General features: G+C 53.5%; 1 protein-coding gene across 2 annotated transcripts in view; it reads left to right on the top strand.

The window, feature by feature from the left end:
* The window catches only part of PIK3R6 (phosphoinositide-3-kinase regulatory subunit 6), a 34,842-nt gene extending 15,496 nt beyond the window's left edge, over nt 1-19,346 (top strand). For both annotated transcript variants that reach the window (XM_062010774.1, XM_062010775.1), the window contains exons 4-20: nt 432-523; nt 3,023-3,091; nt 3,693-3,825; nt 5,048-5,117; nt 5,526-5,709; nt 6,492-6,630; nt 7,721-7,807; nt 8,145-8,601; nt 9,680-9,779; nt 10,416-10,538; nt 11,025-11,135; nt 13,412-13,502; nt 13,935-14,005; nt 14,251-14,341; nt 14,800-14,870; nt 15,834-15,946; nt 16,652-19,346. In XM_062010774.1, coding sequence (XP_061866758.1) covers nt 432-523; nt 3,023-3,091; nt 3,693-3,825; nt 5,048-5,117; nt 5,526-5,709; nt 6,492-6,630; nt 7,721-7,807; nt 8,145-8,601; nt 9,680-9,779; nt 10,416-10,538; nt 11,025-11,135; nt 13,412-13,502; nt 13,935-14,005; nt 14,251-14,341; nt 14,800-14,870; nt 15,834-15,946; nt 16,652-16,808 — 2,159 coding nt within the window. In that variant the 3' untranslated portion in view covers nt 16,809-19,346. The remainder of the gene's footprint in view (nt 1-431; nt 524-3,022; nt 3,092-3,692; nt 3,826-5,047; nt 5,118-5,525; nt 5,710-6,491; nt 6,631-7,720; nt 7,808-8,144; nt 8,602-9,679; nt 9,780-10,415; nt 10,539-11,024; nt 11,136-13,411; nt 13,503-13,934; nt 14,006-14,250; nt 14,342-14,799; nt 14,871-15,833; nt 15,947-16,651) is intronic.

The following is a 19,346-nucleotide window of genomic DNA, read 5'->3' as shown; positions in this document are numbered from 1 at the left end:
AGATGCTCTCTGGTCCTTACTGTGATTGTGAACTCTCAGCAGCCAGTGCTCTGGTGCTGTGTGCTGGGACCAGCAGGAACCCAGATTCCTTGAGGTAGGTGATGAAAGCAGGCAGCCATAAACAGTAGGAGAGGTAATGAAACAAACTTCTTATCCACTGCCCTGCCTTGCTTTCCTCCAGCCTCCCAGTCTTTTCACAAAGGTTTCCCAGTGTTAGAGGTACCAATGCTGCATCCAGACATGACCTGCCCCTTGCAGAGGGCCAATGATTGAAGCAGAGGGCAGAGGAGCCTGATTTAGTCCCAACACTAATGTCAGGGTGGTGTCCCAGGGGGAATTTGCAGCAACAATGCCCAGGTGTCCTGCTGCCTCTCTGAAATGCTGCCCCAATCCATCACTGACCACCTGACCTCTTGGCTTTCACTTCTCAGGGATGCTGCGATGGACCCTGCACAAAAAAATCGACCAGAATCCCAGTAACAGCTCCATGCTGGTCAGGATCCTGGTGAAGGAGCTGGAAAGGGTGAGTGCCACCTCAGAGTCATCCCAGGAGTGCAGGACTCAGCCCCTCTGCAGCTCGTGCCCTGTGGTGAGGCCTTGGGGAGCTTGGGATGGGGACTTGGTTCCTCCTCAAATGGGTGTTTGCAGGGGCCTTGAGCCTGGCTGGGGACTGTTGCTCACAGCACAGAGGGAAAAGCTCTGTGGGACACCAGGGCAGAGCTGTAGCTCATGCTACAGAGACCAAGGTTTGCTCCAAGGTGAGCCATAGGCATAGCAAGGAACCTCCCCAGGCTCCTCAATGCTGGATCAGCCAAAGGCAACTGGTCTTTACAGTATGTGGAACACTTCTGACCACCCCTAAATCTGCCTCATCCCACCCCAGTGAGCTGTCATCACAGGGAGGGTGGAAACATCTCCTCCATGCCTCTCACTTCTGCCCCAGAGGGTGTCAGAGCAGCAGCATCTAACCCAGCATCCTGTCCTGAGGGCTGATGGAAACTCTGTGGTGGGCTTTTATGTCTCTCATTAATTTGTCTTGCCATTTTCTGGTCTCATGGAAACCTTCAGAACTCTCAGCATCCTGGTTTGTGGTTTGGTGAGAAGTCTGGTAGAAGTAGCACCTTTCCTTTCTTATCAGCCTGCTGATTTCACCAAAGGACAAACAGCTCACATCCCCCCTTCACCTCCTCCTCCCCACCCTGCTGATGAGTCCCTGCCTGGTTTGGGTCAGAAACCTCCCCCTGGTATCTTCTCTATATCTTGGCTTATTTCTCCTTTGGACCTCCCTCCCTCAGCACTCCCGTGTCACAGCCTGGAGCCACATCAGCCCAGCATGGATCCCTGTGCTGCCTGGAAACATCCAGCCATTACCCCTAGTCATGGAACCACAGAATGGTGGGTGCTGGAAGGGCCCTGCAGAGCTCATCCAGCCCCAGCCCCTGCTACAGTAGGTTCCCTCCATCAGGGGCACAGCAACGTGTCCAGCTGGGGTTGGAAACCTCCTGAGAAGGAGCCTCCTCATCCTCCCTGGGCAGCCTGGGCCAGGGCTCCCTCACCTCAGCTCCAAAGGACTTGCTCCTCTGTGCCACTGGAGCTTTGTGTGCTCCAGCCTGTGCCTGTGACCCCTTGTCCTGGCACTGACTGCTACAGAAAACAATGTCCCCTCCTTGTTCTATACCCACGCTTTAAGTACTTCTAAGTGTTAATGAGGTCTTCCTTTAGTCTTCTCTTCTCTAGGCTAAACAGCCCCAGGTCCCACAGCCTTTCCTAACCTTTGTCTCCTGCCTTTTGAGCATCTCTGAGACTATTTGCAGACTCTCTCCCTCCCTCCCTCCCGCTGTGGCACTTTCACCTCCCTCAGTGCCTTGGGCAGGGATCTTATCCATTGGCTTTTGCAAATCCAGATGGACAGGAACACCCTTGGCTGTGGATTCAGGGATTCCCTGGGAGGCCTTGAGGTCTGTTCCTCCAGGGTTTGCTTTCCTCTGCAGAGCCATGTCAGCCTCTCCCCGTTGCACTGTGCTCCTGTCCTTCCTTGCTGGGCAGGCTGGTCTGTAATTCCCTCCATCTCCCTGAAGATCTCCTTGGGAATCAGTGTCACTCTCTTTTCTGAACTCATTCCTCTGGTACTGCAGCAGCTCTGAGCAGTCAGTACCAGCCAGAGGTGATAATTTAGTGACTTTATGCCTGAGTTCTTGCAGGGCCTTGGGCAGATAGCAGCTGTTCTCAGAAGTTCACTGTTGTTCATTCTGTTGATCGTTTCTAAAGCTTTGCTGCCATCAGTTCCATTTAACTCAGCTCCATCAGCACAGCAGCCCTCAAGAAAGGTGCTGGAGTCATTTTTGGGGTGGAAATATCTTTCCTAGGGTTATCCAAGGGAATTCTTGTTGCTGGAGCTGTTGTTAGAGCCAGACCAGAGAGGTGTCTTAGTTTGAGCATCCATCTGACTCCCCATGGGCCAGGATGGGGATGCCAGAGCATCTCTCCTTCTTGCTTACTCTGGTCACCCACCAAATGTATGACAGGCTTTTCCTGGAGGTTTTGTATCTCCACAGGGGTTTTTGCAACAGAAAGCTGCTCCTTAATGAGCTCAGTTAGACCCTTCTGCTCTCTCCCTCTCCCACTGTGGCTCTTGTGTGTGTGCTGCATAGCTCTTGGCGTGCAGACTGTGCTCTCACAGCAGCTCCCAGGATGTCACATCCCCATGACAATCTCCAGCCCTGTGGTGTGGCCATGGCCACAGAAGCATGGTCCATGCCCCCACACCCTTCCCCAAGGCTTGGCTGCCATGAGATGCCCACCATGCAGGACCTGTCTGCCCCACGGACATCCTGCCCACTCCCAAGCCCCACCTCAACCCCTGAGCCAAGGTGAAGGTCTGTGCTCACCTTGTGTGTCTGAGCCACTGAGCAGACAGAACTCAGCACATCCTGGGGGCTTCCCCAGCTCTGGCCTCTGCTGCTGCCCATCCCAGGGCCCTGACAAGCACTGCTGCCCCTGACTCTGCCTTTTGGTTCCACAGGCTGAGCGTGGTGACTTCAGGCATTACATCATCCCACTGCTGCACACCCTGATGTACACCCTGATAAAGGTAACCTGCCTTGGGCTGTGCTGGGGGGAGACCCAGGGAAATGGGGAGCCACGGGAGGGGCCACCAAAGCCACACAGCACCTACCCCTGTGCCCAGCAGTGGGACTGGCATGGGTGAGCTCAGGTGTGCATTTCCCAGGGTGCTGGCTGAGACACTGTCAGCTGTGACATGCATGAGAGTGGCAGGTCCCTCCAGGTGACCCCTTTTCTGGACTTGCTTCATCATAGAATCACAGAATGGTAGGGGTTGGAAGGGGCCTTTAGAGCTCATCCAGTCCAACCCCCTGCAGAAGCAGGTCCCACCTAGATCAGGTCACACAGAAATGTGTCCAGGTGAGTCTTGGAGACCTCCAAGGAAGGAGCCTCCACACCCTCCCTGGGCAGCCTGGGCCAGGGCTAATGTGGCTGGAAGCCAGAGCCTGGCAAAAACATGACCATGGCCCTTGGGTGGGTACTGCTGGAGGTTTCCAAACCATCACAGGACCTGATTCTGCTTCACAAGTGGCCAAATCCACACTGAACTTAGTGTGGCTCTGTGCCCTGGGGTCTGTTGTGGGCAGAGCAGCTATGGCATCTCCTCATCTGCCCCTTTCTCTCTCCAGGCTCCCTGCATCTCTGACGAGCTCTGCAGCAGGGTGTATGATTTCTGTAAGAAGCTGCTCACTCTGCCCAAACCTTTCTGCACCATTGGTTTGGACTATGCCATCAGGCTGAAGATGGAAATGACAGCCCCAGGTATGAGGCACAGCAAAGGGTTTGGCTGCTTCCTGCAGCTGCAGGGGGCTTTGGGGGGATTTCCAGTCCTGAGCTAACCTTTGCCTAATGCAGTGAGGCATGGCAGGGCTTTCCCCAAGGGACTGGCCAGACATTTGGGTGTCTTGGAGAGCTCTTTGGATGGGAGAGTTCCTCCTGATTTCAGGCTGCTGACCCTGTGTTACCAGCAGGAAACCTTGGGGGGGTTCTGCTGTCTGTGTAAGCCCCACCTGCACAAAGTCCAGCCCACCCAAGGCTGGGTGCATGTACCCTCTCTGTCTGTGTGGGAAGCAGGCTGCTGCTGTTCCCAGCCTGGGCATCTCAGTAAGGTCTCCTTTTGTGAAGTCTCCATCTGAGATTACATTGCTGCTCCCCCTCCACTACCTGTGCATCAGCTTTTAGGCACTAAAACATCCTTATTTTCCACAGACAACAGTTCCTTTTAGAGAGCAAGCCAGAGGACAACTTGATTTCTCCTTTTCTCTACATTGTTCTTTAAAGTTCTTTAAAGGAAAAGTCAGTTGAAACGTTAATGTTTTCTTTAATAAGAGTCTTTAAAAGCAGTCCTTGAAACCAATGCAAGATGCAGCCACCCCTTGAGGTGAAGGGAAAATATGAAGGCAGGTGAGAAATGAGAAAGGCAGTGCCATTCCTGGTGGGCTCAGCCCATCACCATCACCTCAACCACTCTCCTCTAGTACTGTTGTGTCTGAAGCAACAAGGTCCACCTATATCTCACCTGACTTCTGGTAAAAGGTGATTCAGTGTGGAGAGATGGGGAAGTCCAGTGGGGCTTCCCTTGATGATTGCACCTGAGCAATGCAGGGTGGATGCTTCTTCCCCACGTTTCTCCCGATTCAGAAGCGAGTTGTCCTCTTCGTATCCACCTAAACATCAGCCCCAGACATGGCCCTGGGGATGGAGCTGGGAGTAGAGCTGCTTCCAACTCTGCTCCCAACCTCATAACTCACTAAACAAAGGAAGGGAAATACAGGAAGCTGTCCCTGAATAGAAGGGGTTTTCTTTTGCTGCAGCATGTCCTATCTTTGTCCTTGACTATTGTTAACTCTGGGTGTGATTCTTGGCTCTCGTGTGTTACCTCTCCAGCAACGGGTGTTTGCCAACTTGGACCTGAGCTCTGGTGAGTTGTGGTGTTGTTCCTCACACTCTGACTCCTGGCTGTTTATCTTCCTGTCTTTGCCAGGTATGTTGTACCAGAGAATGGTCATCTCTGAACAAAGCCTCAAGAGCGACCCGTACCCTTACCAGGAGAAGTGAGTGGTTTCTCTTCAAAGCTGTTGTTACTTTTATTTCTTTTATGATCTCACAGTGAAATGTGTCCTTCTGCACTCTGAATTAATGTCAGATGGAACAGACAGTTTGGACATAAAGCACATGGACATGCACGGTCTTGGGGGACACAGTTTAGTGGCACCCTGAGCCTCACTAAATGAATCATTGCACTGGGAGGAGCACGTTCCCCCCATGCACTCCAATTCATTCCTGTGGCCCTGGGAGGCAGGTGTGGTGTGGAGACAGGGCACAGAAGGGTGATACCAGTAGCAATCCTGTTTCTCTGCATGGGATAGCAGAGATGTTGAGCTGCTGGTGCCAGCCCTGAGGTCAGTAATGGGGACCCCTCATTCCATCTCCCTCTTTCCCCATCCTTCCTCCCCACGCAGGATTTTCGTCTTTGCTGATCCAGAGCTGCTCTCTGAAGCCATCTGCAACGCTCTGGTCACTGACACAGAGGCAGCTCAGGTCTCCCAGAGCCCCCGGGTGTGCATGTGCTACGTGATCACCCACACGGTGCAGGCAGCCCTGGCTGAGGGCTGTGACATCCATAGCCTGCAGGCGAGTCTCCAGGTAAGCAACAGCACTTCTGCACCACCACCTCTGGGTTTCCAATGGTCCTGCTCTTGCTGGGCACCTCAGCCCAGAGGATGGTTTTTTGGCAAGTGGAGAGATTCCCCCCTGGCTCCTCACTGCTGGTCTCCCTCCCCAGTAGTCCCAGTGTTACTTGCAAGGCTGGGCTATGAGCAGAGCTGGTGTTTAGCTAAATAATTCTTCATATGTGAAGGAACCTCTGGAACAGGAGCCAGAGGTTTTGAATCTTCAGTTTTGCATGGCCAAGCTGGGCTCTGCAGGTGAAGTATTGGCTCCTTGGCGAGACACTGGCCATTGCAAAAACATCTCAGTGGGAAAAGTTTCAACCAGTTTTCTCCAGAAACTGCTCAGAGGAGCTGTGGGGCTGCAGTAAGACAAACATCTGGTTCAGAAAGGTTCAGCTGGTTCAGCTTTGCAGGGCCTCTCAGTGACTTCTGCTGCAAGGACAGCTTGGTGAGTCAGCTGTCCTCATCTCCCCCAGGTCACCTGAGCTGCCAGCTTTGCTGCTGGCTCCCAGAGCTTGTTGCAGCTGGGAGCACGGTGCCCAGCAGCTGCAAACCTGCCAGAAAGAACCCTTTAAGCAGACAGTACAGCCACCTTCTGTCCTCCTCCACCCTTCCCTGGGAACTTTGTGTCCTCTGCTGTGAAAAAACATTTTTTTCAGCTCTCTTTGCCCCCATCCTGTCCTCTCCTACAGCCCTGCTCATGGAGCATCTCCTCTTTCCAGGCCCCTGGGTGTTAACAGCCTCTCTTCACTACAGGGCATGGCCACGGGCGATGTGGAGCACTGGTTCCAGCAGGTGGTGTCGGCAGTGGAGTGCGGGGGGAGCGCGGAGAGGGGCCAGCACACGGCGAGGCTGGAGGGCATCTACCACAGCATCCTCAGCTCCTCCCCAGCAGGTGAGCTCCCACCCAGCCATGCATGGAGCTGTGCAAACTGCCTCACTGCTCTGCCCTGGTCAGTGCCCTCCTACCCCTGTCCATCCCTGCTCCTGCCCACCTCTGCTTTCGCAGCACCCATCACCAGGACTAGGTCCTTGCAGCCTGGCTCCTTGCAGTGACCTGGTGTCCAGGATGGCAAACTGCAATGGAAGGCAGATTTAGCACCTTAGGAGAGAGACTGGGGCAATCTCTGCTGTTGATTCAGCTGCCCTGAGGCCCAGAGGTACATCCCTGCTGTTTGCAAAGGGTGCCATAGCTGTAAACCAGGGGAGGCTGGAAAGACTCTCTCACCAGTGGTCTGCTGGTGTGAGGTGGATCCTGCCATGGCCTAGACTGGGGAGATGTTGCCTGAAATCTCCTACTGGTTTGGTGGACAGTGGTACTGCCATGCCCTTCCATCCCTGTCAGTGCTTGCTTGGTGCCATGTAACAAATGTCTCCCCTCATCACAGCTCCTCACAGAGATGGGATAGACCAGAGGGAAATGCAGAGGGAGTCATGTTTCCCTCTTCCTGGAAGGTCCCTGCATCCCAATCTCCTCCCTGGAAAGAGCTGGACACTGTCCCAGTACAAGACAAGGGAAGGAACAGCCAGTGGTGTAGGGAGATGAGTGAGACTGTCCTGTTTTGGTGGCAGTGAGCTATCACACTTGTCTTGCTGCTTCTCACAGAGGGCTGAAACCAGCCAGCAGTGGTGGGATCAGAGGGCTCCCTGGCATCTCAGCTGAAATCACCAAGGGAGGTCCTACCATATGCTCTGGAGGCCCAGTGCTAGAAGGATGTTTTAGTTATTCTGCAGTCCCTGTGGTCTCTGCTGCACGTCATGGTCTTTCACTTGCCCATGCCTCAGTTTCCCTGTCTTTCTTTTTCTCTTACACCAGCAGTATAGGTAAATTATTCCAGCTCAATTTGTGAGAGCAGAGGGTAGGAGAGCCCCAGGGCTCAGCACAGGCCGTCTCAGCCAGTGTCCCCAGCTCGACCCCCATGGAGGTTCATGCACCTGTGTGGGAAAACTGCTCCTATGTGTCATGAGCATCCTTGTTTCTGCAGGTGATTCTCCCCTGGGAGGGCTGCAGGGTACCCCTCTGCCCAACCCTAACATCAGCTTCCACCTCTGGACAGAAGATGACCAGCTCTGTGAGTGCCCTGGGGGGCTGTGGGGAGTTCAGAGGGTGTCTGAGGCTGGGAAGCCTGTGCAATTCATGTCATTTAGTCCTGATTCTTGAGCAGCGAGTGTCATAACCATTACCCAAGGGACACGCTGGCGGAGGCTTGTGCTGACTGCACCAGCTTTCCTTCTTGTGGAGCATCAGGGTCAGATCAGGGAGTTGGGGGGAAGAGGAACAAAGAAGACGAGGAGAGGACCTCTGTGGGCCAGGCTGTGGTTTGTGTGAGAAGAGGGGAGCAGAGGCAGGGCCGGGGCTCAGTCTGGCTTTGGTTGCGTTTCCCTCCTGGAGCTCCCTTCTGCCTGCAGGGAAGGAGCTGGTGCTGTTCATCCACCCGCTCTCGCAGAGCTGTGAGCCTGACTGCCTCAGCCAGGACCTGGACAACTTTGAGATCCAGGACATCATTTCAGAGTGTGAGTGCTGCGAGCAGACCCGCTTCTCCATGCTCTCCACCGACAGCGGCATCGAGCGCGACCTGCCTGCGGCAGCCGAGGAGCCCCTCGTGCCCTGCAGCGCCGAAGCCGAGCAATCCCGGCTCCACAGGAAGGGGGGCATCAAAAAGAAGCCATCCCCTCTGGAGAGTGTGGCCTTCCTACAGGCTGGAGGCAGCAGTCCTGGGGCAAAACCCCCACCAAAGCTGCAGAGGAGAGCGGGAGCCCCCCCGGAGCCTGCAGCCCCTCTGCAGAGGCTGCACACTGCCCGCATCGTGCTGCTGGGTGATGATCGCATCCTGGGGCGCCTGGCACAAGCCTTCCACTCCCTGAGGTAAGCGATGGCCACAGCCTCTGTGGCTCTTGGGGCCTGGGGGAAGGGGAGACAGAGAGAGTGCTTTGCTTTGTGGCCCATGGAAGCAGCCAAAGTGACTGGGGATGGGGTAGGGCTCCAGTGTTACCTGTGACAGGATGGGACTCAGGTGTTTGTCCAGTGCTGGGCTCCCCAGCTCCAGAGGGACAGGGAACTGCTGCAGAGAGGCCAGTGCAGGGACACCAAGGTGATCAGGGCCTGGAGCATCTTCCTTATGAGAAAAGGCTATGGGACTTGGGGCTGTTCAGCCTTGAGAAGATAAGGCTGAGAGGGGCCCTTATCAATGCTGATCAATCCCTAAAGGGTGGATGTGGAGAGGATGGGGCCAGTGTGTGGTGGCCAGTGCCAGGACAAGGGGTAACAGGCACAGGCTGGAGCACACAAAGCTCCAGTGGCACAGGAGGAGAAAGTCATTTTGAGCTGAGGTGAGGGAGCCCTGGCCCAGGCTGCCCAGGGAGGGTGTGGAGGCTCCTTCTCAGGAGGTTTCCAACCCCAGCTGGACACGTTGCTGTGCCCCTGATGGAGGGGAACCTGCTTTAGCATGGGCTTGGGCTGGATGAGCTCTGCAGGGCCCTTCCAGCCCCCACCATCCTGGGATTCTGGGATTTTGTTTTGGACCCAAATGCATCTGAGTTCACTGACTTCACTGTCCACATGATGCACACAGTGAGTTTTCCCCCTTCTGCCCATGAAATAGGTTAAATGAGCAAAATCTTAGAGAAAAGCTATTTCCCAGCTGGCTCTTCCCTGGTTCACAGAGCCAGGAGCATGGAGAGGGGTGAGTCTGAGCCCTGGTGCAGGCAGCAGCCCAGGGAGCAGAGCTGGCTGCAGAGTTGAGCGCCAAGAGCCAGTCTGTGTGCTGCCCCTGACCCCCGTTATCTCCCCTTGCTCAATTTGGGAGCCCTACTGCACTCCTGGGGGAAGGAGGCACGTGTGGAAGGCCTATGCTGCAGCCTCCTGGCACTGCCCAGCTTTGGCCAAGAGACACCTTCTTCCACCTTCCCCCTGGGACGTGGCCTATTTGTTTTTCCATTCCAAGGAAACGAGAAACCCGTCGAGCGTTCCTGACTCCCAGGCTGAACCTGCAGTTCTACCACATCCCAGTTGTGACAGGGCAGCCCAACACCTCGGCCCTTGTGGTGAGTCTGGGGCTGAGTTTGGAGGAAGAGCAGGGAGGGTTAGAGGAGTTCATGTCCATTAATGCTTTGTTCCTAGAACAAGGAGGATGGCAGCCAAGCCAGGGAGGCTGCTCCAACCAATTTGATGGGTGGGAACTCACAGCATCGAAATGATCTTGGGTTTTGCTTCTGTGCCTCAGGTATAGGAGGATCAAGGGAGCTTTAGCCAAGGACTGATGCTTTTCACACCTTTCAAACACTTAGGGGAAGTGGTCACCCCTTACTGAGGGCTTTGGCTGCTTGGTCGTGCCCCAGTTTTGGTCTTGCAAGGCTCTACCTTGCAGTTTATCTTGGGCCCATCTCTTCCCTTTTAAAGCCTCGAGACAGTGATAAACAAACAATTGCACTTCTTGTTCGCTGTGAGTTCTTACAAACATGCCTTTACAAAAATGAGTATTTCTTCTACTCATTCTTCACTCAGTCTTTGTTCTTGGGCACCTGCTAAGAAAGGTTTTGTCTTCTCTTAGACTGAGCAGGGAAGGATGAGGGATGAGGGAGCTGCTCAAGGGGCATTTGTGGCCCAGTTCCTTCAGCCTCCTCTATGGCTCCTGTTGTTTTGAGACATCATCATCCTCTTGAGCTGTGTTTCTCCCCCAGGACCACACTGCCACCAGCCATGGGGAGCTGTGTGAGGTGGCTGAGTACCTGAGCAGAGCCGACCCGTGGTACGAGAGCAACATCAACACGCTGTGCCACATCATTCCCAAGCTGGCCACCATGGTACGAGGGACACCTTCCCACCTCCCTAGTCTGGCCCACTTCCCAAGCACATCTGCTGTACCTGTGGATAAGTTGGTGCCCTGCAGGACTCCTCTGTGCCCCAGACAGAGGCCTTCTCCCTGCAAACCTCCCCCCTGGGGCCTGCCAGCCAGGAAGGTGCTTGGTGCTGACTCTGCCCAGGGCACAAGACTCATTTGATTTGGTCAAGGGATAGGAAGTGGCAGATTTCAAGAAAGAAAATGGAAATGAGCCATTTGCTGTAATACCCCCCCTGCTCTCATTTCCTGGCACTTTGAGCCACCCTCCAGAGCCTACGAGAGAGGCTGGTAGGTGGGTGCAAGCCCTCGCTTCTCCAGTTCATATCAGCTGCCCTTGGCCACAGGTCATTGCTCATTCTTTATCTCAGAAGGTGTGAGGGTTTGTGGCAATGTTTATAAGAAGTGACTGTGGCTGATCTATAATGTGATTTACTCCCTCCCTCCCCAGCCTTCCTCTCCCAGCAAACATCTTGTGACTGATCTGTTCATCACGGATGTCATCGCTTACTACGCCCGCATGGCCACCCAGCCCGTCTGCTTCCAGGTCTACGCTGTGAAGGTGGGTGCCACAGCTCTTGTGCCTTCAGCTGGCCCTGAGAGGGCTTGCAGAGCTGTGCCAAGTTCACAGGATCTGGGGGCTTTTAGCACATCTGAACCTGCATCTCCCTGCTCCCCAGCCTGTTGCCTCTTTGCCAGGCTCAGGGATGCAGGGGCTCTGTGCAGCACAGCTTAGCTGGAGTCAGTGATCCCAGCAAGGATATTTCAGGATCACACAGGCTGGCAAAGTGAGTCTTGAAATGACACAATCACAGGTTGGTGAGGGTTGGAGGGGCCCTGCAGAGCTCATTCAGCCCAACCCCTGCTAAAGCATGTTCCCCTCCATCAGGGGCACAGCAACGTGTCCAGCTGGGGTTGGAAACCTCCTGAGAAGGAGCCTCCACACCCTCCCTGGGCAGCCTCTCTCTGTCCTATGAGGACACAGATTTCCTGCTCTGCTGCATTCAGGTTTTCTCAGGAGCTCTGGCACCTCCTGCTGCTTTAGATGTAAGCAAGCTGGAGTTTTCTTAGTGGCTTTGCCAAAACCTTTCTGCACCTTACAGAGGCTTTGCAGGGCTTCCTGAAACCCTGTTGTATTTATTTCCTGCTAGCTTTTCTCTGAAATGACAGCAGAGTGAGACCTGGCATTTCATATCAGAGCAAAGAACTACTGTATTTGGTCACATAACATCAGCCCCCATCTGCCTCTCTGGCAGTTTGCCCCTGCAAAGCTCAGGGTGGCACTGATGCACATATCTCCTTGTAATCTACCCCTAGCCAGTGTGGTAACCTACTGCAGCAAAGGAGCAGCCCTTACATGAGCAAACTGGCATGGAGCTTGCAAGGAGCTGGGTGAGCTTTGCTTGTTTCTGATAGAGCATCACCAGGACTTGTACTAACACCATGTAGCCTGGAAAAACTTGGAGCAGCTGGTGCTCAGTCTGTGTGGCTGGGGCTCTGGGGGTTTTGGTGAATTTGTCTTCTACTCATTTCTCCTCAAGACAAAAATCAAAAACAAGCAAGAGAGTGGGCGACTGAGGCAGGGGAAGAGGAACTGACTCCAGATGTGGCTTTCAGATAGAGGCACCTAACCCACCCTGTTGTCATACAGGGTGTGATGCTGCTTCATCTGCAAACACTGAGCCTCTTTTGCCTTTTTGGTTAAGACCACACTGTTCCTCTTTGTCTGCAGAGAGTTTCCCTGGAAGTGAAAGGTCAAGTCCCACATAGGGCTAGGAGTGGCAAGGAGAGGTTCTCCAGGACTTTATCTCCACGTTTGACTCAAAACAAGCCCATAAAAGGAAAATGACAGATCTGAAGCAACCGGTTGATTTAGGTGTACTGTGTAGAAAGTCTCTGCTTTTGAAGCTAAAGCAGTACCTACAGCCAGGGCTGGGGAGCTGCTGCCCTCACCCGGGCTGCTGGTGGGAACAGACATCTGTGAGTCTGCAGTGACACCCGCTGCCAGAGGACACTGCCCAGGCTCTGCTGCCCAGGCTCTGCTGCCCACAGCCTGCCACGCTCCCGGGCTTCTGAAAGCAGAGCAAAAGCGGTTCTCTCCATCCCATGGCCCCTCAGCTGCCGTGATGAGCTCATAGGATGGTTATCATAGAATGATTATGGTTGGAAAAGACCTTCAAGGTCACTGAATGCAACCGCTGCCAGGTCCATCACTAAACTAACCCCTGGCCCTCAGCACCTCAGCCCCACGGCTTTGGGATCCCTGCAGGGCTGGGCACTCCCCCAGCTCCCTGGGCAGCCTGGCACAGGGCTGACACCCCTCTCAGGGAAACAGTTCTGCCTCAGCTCCAATCTCACCCTCCCCTGGGCAGATTTGAACGCCTTTCCTCTTGTCCTGTCCCTCATTACTTGGGAGCAGAGACCCCCAGCTCCCTGCAGCCTCCTGTCAGGGAGCTGCAGAGAGGGCTCCTGTCTGCCCTCAGGCTCCTCTTCTCCAGGCTCAACACCCCCATTCCCTCAGCCCCTCCCCAGCCCCTTGTGCTCCAGCCCCTTCCCCAGCTCTGTGCCCGGCTCTGGCCACGCTGCAGCCCCTCAGTGTCCCTGTGGCAGTGAGTGAGGGGCCCAGCACTGACACAGCCCTGGAGCTGCAGCCTCCCCAGGGCCCAGCACAGGGGACAGTCCCTGCCCTGCTCCTGCTGCCACCCCACTGCTGAGCCCAGCCAGGATGCCCTTGGCCTTCTTGCCTCCCTGGGTACACTGAGGGTGTCACACCAAGGTGGATTACCTTTTGGGGTGAGGGAGAAGGGGCTGTTCTTAGAGATTTTCCTCTCTTTTCAGGTTTTCTTCAATGACCCAGCACAGGAGCCAGCTGAGGACGTGTTCCTCACGGAGCTGTGCACGCAGGTGCAGGACAGCCTGTCCCACAGAGGTGTGTGTCCCGAGGCTGAGCTCTCCCACAGGGGCTGCCATCCTGGGTGGGAGTCTTGCCAGCCCCAGTTCCCATTTGCCCTGCCCCTCAGCCTGCAGCAGGCAAGGGGCAATAGCCCGTTTCCTGATGAGCAGGAGGCTTCCCTAAACACTTCCACCTCCCTCTTGGGCATATGAGAGGCCAGATGAGAGATCTTGTGGTCCCTGGCTCCTCGTCTCAACCAGATTTTGGAGACTGTGCCTTTGACTGGCATCAGGATCTTCTGAAGCTGGACCAGCCCATGTTTTTGTTGAGGAAACAAACTCCTCAGAGCACTTGTGCTCCAGCCCCTTCCCCAGCTTTGTTGCCCATCTCTGGACATGTTTCAGCCCCTCAGTGCCCCTCTGGCAGTGAGGGACAAAATCTCAGTTTTATCTGGTTCCCTCTTTGCAGAGTTAAACATGATCAAGAAGAAAACAAACCTGGATGGCCCTGGCATAGACCTCACAGTAACATACAGAAAGGTGAGTGGAGCTCTCAGCAGCCCAAAAATGTCTCTGCTTACAAGAATCCCCAGCGTGTCACAGGTCTCCTAAAAAGAGTGTTCTGACCCTCCTTCTTTCCTCTGGAATGACACTCCAGGGGAGGACAGAGAAGTCACAGTGAACTGTAAAAGCCAGTTAGCTAACCTTGCATTGGTGAGAAACTGCCCCAGAGCTCTCCTGTGTAACCTCTCTGGCAGGGTGAACTAACAGCACCTTTGCTGCAGGTTGTGGTGAGTGACCGTGCGAAGGAGCTGGCTGTGTCCCTGCGCTCCACAGCTCTGGTGATGAAAGCCATCCCTGCTGATGAGGCTGAAGGTGGGTCCTTTCTTCTTGGAACCATGTGAAGAGGGTTTACTGAGTTTTCTGGTGCTCAATAGACTTAATCTGACCCTGGTTTTAGTGCTGGTTGTTTCTAGGCTGTGAGGGTTGAAACAGTGACGTGTGGGGTCACCACAACCTGTGGTTGTGTGGTTTCTTGTGAAGGATGTGCCAGACACATGGGGTTCAGCATCATCTAGGCTTGGCAGCACGTTCCTCTTGCTGCAGCCTTCCTCCTTCACATTGCCCTTAGCACAGCCTCTGAGGTTTCCACCCTGAGCATGGTCCCACACAAACCTTTAGCCCATGGAGCTTGTTAGAGTCCTTTTCCGCTGCCCTATGCGCCCCACAGACCTTTGGCAGTGCACCCAAAGGTGGGATCTGACAGCAGCCCCAGTGGAAGCCAAACTGAGCTCGTGCCACAGCCTGAGGCTAACACACTGCTTCTGTTGCAGACCTGATGTGTCTGAGTGTGAACATCACTGAAATCATTAGGATCAACAACTTGTCGAGACGATCCTTCTCAGTAAGTAGCTGCAGATGCTTCTGGCCCTGGAGGGGTTGGCCAATGGTGACAGGGGAAAGACTCTGAGGGGAGGAGAAGGCTTTGGGGCCACCCTGCTCAGAGAGTGTTATGCACTCACTTCCTGTGGAAAAGTCTAGATTTTTGAGGCAAAGCCCCAAATATCATCCCTGATGGCCGACACCACATTGAATCCTGTTTCAGGAGAGCCTGAAGGACTGTGCTGGTTGGTCTGTGACCTCAGGGACAAAGTGGAGAAATAAAGCTTAGCCCCAGCCATCGTGGCTCTACTTGGGTAACAGGAGAGAGTCTGTAGTTTTGTGATCAGCTCCATCAGCTCCAGCCCTCCCCAGGTCCCATCCCCACAGTGCTCACGAGAACAGAGGTCACTGGGGAACATGTCAATGAATCTAATCACCCACTCAGAAAGATGGCTGTGCAAGAGAGGAGACTGAGAGCCTGGGCTCTTGTCCTTTTTGCTTTATGTAAGAGTTCAGGTAGACTCCAGAGGACATGCTGCCTCATAGGAATGTTGTGCCTTGGTCATTCATGCCCTGGAGCCTTCATTCTCTCAGCCAGTATCTTTAGTTAGCCAGCACACTTTTGCTTGTTTCCACCTGGCTTTTGAGATCACAAAGGTACTGCAGCCTGTGCTACCCAGCAAGACACACCACAGCCCTGAAGAACAGACTGTGCTCCACATCAGACATCCCAAACCTTGCCACAAACATGGCTAGTGTGGAAAGTTTGCCCTTTGCAAGATTTGTCCAGGCTGTGATTACAGAAAAAGGACAAAAGAGACACTTCCCTCCTTACAAAAAAATCGCCTCACGTCACATCCGACATTAAGGAAAAAAGAGATACAATATCATCTGTCCCTTTCACACCCAATATGCAGCCAGCACCAGGCAGCCAGGGGGAAGGGAGTCAGAGGCTCACTGAGCTTTTCCTCCTCTCTCAATCCAGGCTGTGGCAAACAAGTTGAAAACACGTAATATCGCGATCAGAAGCACGGAGCAGAGACCCTTCACAGTGTGTCTGGACAAGGACAGCAGAAGAACCTACAGGAACGTGATCAAGTGAGAATGCCAGACTTCCCCAGGCTCTGTGCATCTTCCCAGTGACCTTCCACATCCCTCTCTGGAAGGGCTCCCAGTGTAGCAGAGCTGTTTCCCAGGGAGTCCTAGTCCTGATCCTCACCCACGACAAAAGATCCACAGGCAAATACGTGGCTTCTCCCAGGAAAGCAAAGTACAGTGGTGCCCTGCAGCCTTTCTCATTTTGGGTGATGGTGTCATCAAGACAGTAGAAGGATGGGTACCTGCAGGGACAAACTGAGATCTTAGATCTGGAGCTGATGCTCTCTCCACTGACTGCATTCCTCACCAGGGTATCTCAAGCATATGAAGGTAGGGGGAAGAATTCAGGCCAGTGAAAGCAGCAGGGATCAACATGCCTATATGCAGTGAGATGTGATGTGTTGAAAGCAAACAGACTTGTGGTTTAAGGTCCATGGGCCATGTGGAACATAACATAAAATGCGAATTCCTGAGAATCCAGCTGAGACAGGCATAGCACATTGGTTTTGTGGCCCAAGACTAATAGACATCAGCTCATCTTTCCAGCCAAAACCAGGTGAAAAAGCATAAAAGCAGCTGCACATTTCAATGTGACAGCACCCTCTCAGCAGTCAGTGGAGGGATCTGATGTTTAGTCTGAGATCAGACTCTGGGCCTCAGGGGCAGATCTGTACATGCACTAAATATGTTCTTGTGCTCTTGCAGCGTGGAAGTTTCTCCTTGCCTGGAGCCCAGCTACTGCTTGCAAAAGTCGAGGACAATGAAATTCAACCTGCATGAAACAGAAGATGTTGGGCTTGTGAAATACATGCCCAAGTCTTTGCTGTTGCCTATCAACACATTTGCAGGTGTCATTCAGTGAAGAAAGTGAGAAAAAGATGATGTGAGAGATATGACATTGGGTCATCACACAGGAGATGGAACAAGAAACCACACTGAAAGTCACCAGCAGTGATTTTACAATGGTAATGGTGTGAAAAGCTGCAGGACAAGAGGTGGTTAGGGCTCAGCTGGGCCCTGCTGAGTGACAGGGATGACCACAGCCAACACCCCCTGCCATGGGGCAGAGCATGGCTGAAGAACTGAGTTTTAACCTTTCGTGCAAGTCAGGAAAAACCTTTCAGCTTCCTCATTTTAGGTAGAGTGGGAAGAGACAGTTGAGGTGATGGTGCTTGCTGTGCTTGTGGATCAGGGAACAGTTGCTATCAGTGATAACGATTGTGGTGACAGAGCCAGGCAGGGGATCAGGGCCTGTTGCACTGGATTCTGCACAGCAGACTCTTCATTCTGACACAGGGTGGTGTATTTAAGCAAACCAGCAATTACTCCCCTGACTGATTTAGGAAACCTCGTTGTAAGCCTGACCACAACTAGGAGAGCACACGTGCTTAATGTAGCCTCTGTGGAAGTCAACAGCAAAGCTGCCATTGTTGCAGAGGGGCCACACAAAGTACCAATGAACGGCGTGAAACAGGGAGATGGGAAACATAGGATGACATCTGGCAGTGACAAGCAGGGCAAGAACAACTCAGGCTGCTGTGGGCTCTGCTCAGCTGTGAATGGTTTAGTTCTGCTGAGAGAAGAAGCTTTCCTTGAGCAGACAATGGAGGCTGCACAACAGCTCTGAGCCGTATGGGGGATTTTGCCATGGCCTCGCTATGCAGCCTCTCCACGCCAGGTCTGGAGCCTCACAAGTGCTGGATGCATTCCTCCAGTTGTACATCCTGGGAACAACCACCTACAAGCCCACCAGCAGCACCTCTGCATCCCAGTCTGCCTCTCAGTGCCAGTTTGGGCTGTGTCTGCTCAGAGGGATGCTCCTGGGACTGATGAATGAGCAGGATGCCTGTGAGATTCCTTCACTCCTTTCCTCTGCTGCTACCATGGTGTGGAAACCCTTCCCTGGTTTGCAGATGGGTCAGGCTGAGCCAACAGCACAGCTCCTGCTTCCACCCAGGCTCAGACTAACACAGTGTTAAGGAAGATGATGCAGGAGGAACCCATCTTCATTCCAGTTTGTGACTGAGTGGAATATGGAAGATACACGGTGTGTATTTATTGACTTTCTGAACAGGATCGGGGGTTTCTGCGAGTCTCTGTTAGAGTCTTTCCTAAATGCACATTGGAGGGGATTTGAGAGCATTCCTTCTATGACACTATAATTGTTTCATTCTCTCAGCTCCCAAAGAGCTTGTGACCTGGGCTGCCTTCACTTGGGGGGGGCTTGCTTGGATCAGCAGCCCAAAGAAAATGTCCTTTAGCTTTGTAGATGTGCACAGCAGCTATTCCCAGGCATCTCTGGCCACCACTGGCAGGGAGTTCCTGGAGCCAGTTCTGTGCTACAGAGTGATGCTGACCCAGTGACACTGGCACTACCAAACTCTCATGTGAGCCCTAAAGGCTCCATCCACCCCTCTGTCCTGTCTGCGCCAGGTCTGGCCAGCCCTGGGGAGCCGCACCTCTGGAGAGCCACTGCTGTTTAACCACCCACACCTGGAGCAAGGACTTCATCTCAGATGGGAGTGCTGGAGAGGAGTTTCCCTTCCACAGAGCTGCTTTGAGCTTGGAGGTTATCTTGGCTGGTTGGGCCCCATGGAAATCTTACCAGTGCAAAAGGCTTTAGCCGTTCAACCACAGGCCTTCCTGGTCCTTCACTTTGCCAGCAAGCACAGGGCTACTGTATCCCTTCTCCTATCCTAACTGTTACCTGGTACAGCAGGCATTGGTTCCCCAGGACAGTTCTCTCTCTGTACCATGTCCAAAGCAACCACTGAAATGCACTACTGGGGCATGGCAGCTCTAGAGCTGTTGGCAGGTGATGGGCTATTTAGTGGTGTAAAAAGCCTCCCAAGAACTATTTACTCCCAAACCAGCACCAGCAACATGCAACAGTAACATGACCATTTCCTAAAGGAAGCTACCTGAAGTACTGAGAGCCATAGCTTGAGCCAAGCACAGTCCCCAGGTCTCAACATCCCCCAGAGTCATGGAGCTACAAGATCTCAGCAGCTCCATTCTGATCTTCAGTACTGTTTTTCACCTCACAAGTCAAACATTGCTGACACCCACCAATGCCAGACTTAGACAGCAAACATTTTGGCCCTGGAGGAAGCTTCAGTTAGACAAGAGGCTCAGAAACAAGCCAGGAATCTCCTGCTTACTCCAGCTGTTTAGCTCCCTGAGCTGTTGCACAATGCAACACAGGGTTTAAGGGGTGACCAGCAGCTCTTCACACCTCTGCCTCCTTGAGGCTTCACTGGGAGAGCTCACATACCCTGGCACACAAGGCAACTGCTTACAAAATCAAGAGTCTGTATGCTAGATCAGAGTGTGGTCTGTGGTGTCCAGAGTTTATTCTGTACAGTTGTAAATGATGTAGATGGATTATAAGTTATTTGTA

The sequence above is a fragment of the Colius striatus genome, chromosome 18 (genome assembly GCF_028858725.1).
Source record: "Colius striatus isolate bColStr4 chromosome 18, bColStr4.1.hap1, whole genome shotgun sequence".
In the NCBI taxonomy this organism is placed as follows: Eukaryota; Metazoa; Chordata; class Aves; order Coliiformes; family Coliidae; genus Colius; species Colius striatus.
Note: the sequence above shows the minus strand (reverse complement) of the source record. Positions and strands in the feature narration are given on the sequence as shown.